Genomic DNA, 5,984 nt, shown 5'->3' on the forward strand with positions numbered 1-5,984 from the left:
AAAGAAAGAAAAGAAAAGAAAGAAAGAAAAAAAATTTAAAAAGGAAATTAACATCTAATTTGTCCAAAAAAAATTTTAGCTGAGAAGAAATACCACCCCATAATAATATTTATTATTTTTAAAGCCACAAATAATGTTTAGGGCATCTATCCATTTTATTGTTATCTTTAAACAATGTGAATAATAATATATACGGCTTAGATATTTAAACATGTTTCAAATGGGAGCGAGGTGACTTGCTGAAAATTGGATGAAGACAGAAAGGAAACATGATTTTAGAATTAATATATATAATTATGCTGTGCTCTCTTCTTGACCAGATGTGTGACACTTAATCATAACCTAATACCCATTCCTTTCTGTTGATAAATGTAGATTTTTCTAGTCTTAGGGCAAAAGGCATTTGTTCTTGGTGACAAGTTCTTTCGTAAGAAGCTTGTAATCCATTCATGATCATCTGTTGTTAATAGCACAGAGGAATTCTTTAACTGAGAGGCTTGGTCCCAAACACACTTTCCAACTCAAATTTCAGTAATTCTAATTGGAATATAAATTTAAAATTGCTCTACCACATCTCAAATTGAGAAGAACAAAATAAGGAGTGAAAGTGGCAATTTATTAACTAACCAAAATTGCAGGCAATATGGTAGATGTTTTTCATTGCTATTGGGTCATCAGGAAAGTCCTAACACACTTTTGCATAGAAAAACAGAAAAATATGTCATGGCTTTCCTGATGATGACCTAATATTTCATATAGTACTCACAACCTTGTAAGGCAGTATTTTTATCTTCAGTTTCTAGAAGAATAAAGAGAATGAACAATTGTCTTGACATCATAAAACCACTGCACATTAGCAACAATTTTTAATAATTATCATTTACCCTTTATCTATAGTATAAGGATAATAAAAAAAAATCTTGCCTTTATAAATAATAATAATGAAACATTCTGAGCCTTGAAAAATCTGAGTTGATAGGTTGATAGATTTACCCATGCCAAACTCAGACAAATTTTGGTAAAGATTGTTTAAGCAAAATCATTTTCAAAAGTATACATACTGGGTCAGCTGGTGGCAAGGTAGTTATATCCTACAGAACTGACCTCATGATTCAAGTCCCAGACCCAGAAACTTGGAAAATACACCAGGTCCATGTGCGTGTGTGCCCAAAATCCCAAGAGGGGGTGCTTCTTCCTCTCCCACACCCTGCCTCTCTTTGATGAGCACACACATTACATAGAAGATTTTTAAAAAGTGTATAAATACTACAAAATTAAATTCTGATGTAAAAATACTCAAAATTGTCATTCCCTTCATTAAAATTATAAAATAGACAAGAATAAAAAGTACTTTCATAATTTTATCCATTTTTAGACTCTGTCACACATCTTGTAGACTTGAATGCAAGATCGAGTTAGTATCTACTTCACTATTATTATTTTTTACACTAATACTGCTTAATCTTTGCCTTAAAAGTAGCAGAATATTGACAGGCAATGTGATTGTGTATCTTTTACCCATAAGGATTTTAGGCAATAATATAATTTCTGGTTTGCATAGGTTTATTGAATTATATCCTCTTTTTTTTTTTTTTTTTTTTTGGTTTTCGCTATAGGGTGTGTGTGCTCGCCATAAAGACAGAGAGAAAGTGAGAAATCACCCCCCAGGGGGAATGGTCACACCACAATCCCTTCTCCTCCATTCTCCTCTCAGGATCTTGAGTACGCACGCACACGCACCCAGTGTGAGTTTAAGCCTCCTGGTCCAGGACTTTAACCGCAGTCGACTACATGGGAGTCCAGTGATATACCCATTACACCAACTGCTGGTCCCTGTTTTGTTTTTAAGTAAGTGTACAAGGGAAATTTCAGCTTATTTGTAAACCACATAAATCATTTGCTATAACTTTGACTTTTCCTTCATATCCTAGTGGTTTACATGCTCAATATGAATAATTTCAATTAATTTCAGTTTTATGAGCTTAATTTTTCACCAAAAATTATGACTGAAAACATTTGATAGTTGTGTTTCATGTCAAATGCCCCGATGAAGTTGTTTTAGCAACTATTTTCTTTATAATTTTCTTTTTAATTTTTTTGGAGAGGTTTTTGCTATAGGGCACGTGCACTCGCCAGAATGACAGAGAGGGACAGAGAGACAGAAAGCGAGAAATCATCCCTCAGGGGATGGCCACGCAATCCCTTCTCCTCCATTCTCCTCTGAATCCTGGGCATGCATACGCATGCACTCGGCGTGAGTTTAAGCCACCAGGTCTGGGACTCGAATTGCAGTTAACTGTATGGGAGTCCAGCGACATAGCCATTATGCTAACTGCTAGTCCCCTTTATAATTTCATCTTTCCATTACTTTAAATTATTTCTGAAATTGATGTCACCTAAATTTGCATAACAAAGTACAGTTCCTAGAACATCAGAGGGTTGTCAAGCAAGCCAGAGACAGTGCCATAATTCATCTGATCTCCCTCATATTCTCTGGAATGAAATCTAATATGCATCCAATACAACAGTAGCTCTTGAAAGCTTCCTACTTGCTAAAAAATCAAACATTTCATTCATTATTTTACCTTTTTAAATTCTCACACTTTTCCAAATATATATTACTATGTATATATAACATATATAGTAATATGTATAAAATATATAGTAATATGTATAATATTTGTAGTTATATATAGATCTCTCCTAAAAAAAATTACATATATTTAATGTGTAATATATTATATATAATATATGAAATCTAATAATATATTTAATATGTTACATAAATATATAACACATAATATATTTATATATAATATGCAATATATTAAATATATGCTATATATAATGCATATACAAAATATATGCTTTCATATATATATATATATGAAAGCATCCCTCTGTAGTCCTTTAATAACTTGATTGACACTTGCTAATTTAACACAATTACATTCTGAAGGACAAACTGTATGGACTGGAAAGCCTCCCTTCAAAGAGAAATTATTTTTTTCTCCTGAAACTACCAACTAGTACTTCTTCTCTGAATATTTTTAAATTACTGAAATATTCAGAAAAATTGGGTCATAATCAAGGGTACTTCAAAAAGTTTATGGAAAAATGGAATTAAAGTAGGATACTGCCCACGAACTTTTTGAATATCCCTTTGTACTGCATATAACTTTACAAAGCTAGCCATCCTAGATGATATCAGATATCATTTTGGGAGAGTTAAAAGAACAGTGGTTCAAGCCCTAGCCAAAACGTATCTCTTGAAGGGCAAGCACGCAGGTCGCCTGAACATTCTCCTCATATCTAAGGTGTAGATGGGAGTGTCTGCCCATTGGGACTGCACTTGGTTGCTGTGGAAAGGGGCTGTTCACTTCGCTGTCAAGCACTATAAATCATAAAGTGATCGGCATATTTAGCTACGACTACGGTATTATAGTTCTACATTCCACTAAGGGGCAAGGTCCTCGGAAATCAAAGAAGGGAGAAACATGTAGTGAGATTTACCAATTCTTCATTTTCAAACTCCAGATTATATTGTGCAGCTTCTTCTGTAACTGGTTTCTGAACAATGTTTCTACAGACAAGCCAGATGGTCAGACTAGCGATGAACATCCCGATATCAGGCACAAACACTCGGATCCCATTGCCAGCATCAGCTCCCTTTAAGCTATGGAGGAGAAAAGGGGGAGGGGAGAGGAAATTTAGTTATTCTTAAAGTTCTGTGATCAAGCCAGCTTGTAGTATGTTTCAGTTTTCTTAATGATTTAATATAATAGACCTTTAGTTTCTGCCTACAAGGCACCATAATGCCTTTCATTGGCCTCAGAGTCTTACAAACTCTATGAAGATTCAGGATGATTCCAGCCTTTCTGTAGGATTTCAGAAATGTTATAAAAATTGTAAATTAACTTACATTCTTAAAACCAGTTAGAAAATTATATTGTTAAATAAACCACAAGTCTAATATGAATGCAGTTGTTTGCAATCTGGCTAAAGCAGTTAAAAACTAGACAGATACTGACAGCTAGAAGATATTTTATTTTAGAGAAAAGCATAAACAATCCTTAAACCCAGAATAAAAGTGGATTTTGTGTTCCACACTGTTCCAAGAAAGGTAGATTTGTTGGGTCGTTGGAAGAGTGATGACGTAGTCTATGTTTTTCTACGCAAAAATACATCATGACTTTTCCAATGACCCAGTAGTATGTTTCTTCTTTTCATCTTAGAGAAGTAATAGTGAACTGAGAATGAGAAGACTGGGGTTCTAGTGTTAAGTGTGACACTTGGTAGCTGCAGTGCACTAGAGGACTTCCCTCAGTCTTCTGTTCTTCCTCTGTGCTCAGAGATAATACTTTTGCCTTATGTCATTGGAGTGAAATGAGATCTAAGTCATCATTTTAGGGAAAAAAAAGATGAATATGCATATATATGAAATAATATACATAAAAGTCCTTTGCGAAGTATGAAACACATATTTCCACTTAAGCCTACAGTTTGAGGACAGCAGCATCGACATTTAGACAATTTTTGGACAAATACGGCATTTGCTATTATAACTGAGATCCTGAAAAACATTTGGTAGAGCAGGCAGCCAAAGCCGGCGGGTGAGGTGGAGAGGGGAAAGGGCTTCCACAGGAAGAGGAGGAGGGAACTGTCTGGGAAGGTAATACAGACACCATCCAGGATTCTGGGACATGTCCAAGGATAGGGAATATGGGAATAGGCAGCAGTATATTGAGTAGCTAGCATGGCTGGCCAGTACACATCATTTCAACTGAAACGTGTTCTGGCTCAGCTCAGTCTGCTGCAAGTGTAAGAGAAGGGAGTTTAATCGCCACCGGCACACTTCTCACACCATTCAGCACACCGCGGAGGCCCACTGAGTCCCTCCCAGTGGTGCCAGACAATTACCCAGCATCCACTGTAGTCTGGAGGCCTGGGCTCATGGTGCCCTATGAACGTGTAGTGCTCACAACCACAAAACTTATTGCCATTAAGAAAGCCACGCGGACAGTGATTCCTGGCCATTTCTCTGCTCACCATATAGGAAGGAATAAACATGCAAAAAAAAAGCTAATGAAATGACTAAGAGATGTGAAGAAAAATGACACAGGTTTGGGTTTGTGAAATGAGTTTAGAGTAGGGAAGACACAGGCAGAGGAGTCAAGGATCTATGCTAGAACTGAAACTTCTATTAAAGAATGGTCAGTGGAAGAATAGAAGCAGAACTTCAAAGAAGGGTTAAGTCTAAGAAGGAACATTTATGAGAGATATAACTTAATTAGGACTGAAGAAAATAATAGGGTTATATATCATATAAAGATACAAATATACACACATTTCATGTGATTATACACCTATTTTCATTATATTGTATATATTATATATTTTGGCAAAAACATTTAAAAATAATAAATAGCAAGTCTTCTGATATCTGGAAATAACCACTGTTAACATTTTGGCAAATAAAAATTATTGGTAATATCTACTACCTACCAAGCACTTACTTTATGTTAAGAGCTTTGCACTTACCATCTTTTTTTCTCCTTTTTTTTAAAGATTTTGTTACAGGGCGTGTGTGGTCTCCAGAGAGACAGAGAGAGACAGAGGGACAGAAAGCGAGAAATCACCCCCTAGGAGGGATAGTCATGCCTCAAATTCGTTCTCCTCCATTCTCCTCTCGGGATTGTGGGCACACGCACACACTCCTGGTGTGAGTTTTAAACCGCTGCGTCTGGGATTTGAACCATGTTCAACTATGTTGGAATCCAGTGATAAAAGAATTATCTGATGGTCTGCTAGCTAGGCATTACTAGCTTTTTTTTAACATATGAAAAACTAAGGGGTCAAAAGCCAAACTAACTTCTTGAAAGGCACACAGAGAAAATAGAGTTATATTCCATTGCATCCAAAAGTATGCTCTTTACTACTATGTTATATATATATATATATATATATATACCCATCCATAAGAA

The 5,984-nt window shown here is 35.6% G+C and overlaps 1 protein-coding gene across 2 annotated transcripts in view; it reads right to left on the reverse strand.

Moving 5' to 3' along the window:
* Positions 1 to 5,984, reverse strand: part of PIEZO2 (piezo type mechanosensitive ion channel component 2) — a 514,198-nt gene that overhangs the window by 211,538 nt on the left and 296,676 nt on the right. For both annotated transcript variants that reach the window (XM_027766530.1, XM_027766529.1), the window contains exon 5: positions 3,514 to 3,676. In XM_027766530.1, coding sequence (XP_027622331.1) covers positions 3,514 to 3,676 — 163 coding nt within the window. The remainder of the gene's footprint in view (positions 1 to 3,513; positions 3,677 to 5,984) is intronic.

Source organism: Tupaia chinensis, unplaced genomic scaffold (genome assembly GCF_000334495.1).
Source record: "Tupaia chinensis unplaced genomic scaffold, TupChi_1.0 Scaffold143584_1, whole genome shotgun sequence".
Lineage (NCBI taxonomy): Eukaryota > Metazoa > Chordata > Mammalia > Scandentia > Tupaiidae > Tupaia > Tupaia belangeri.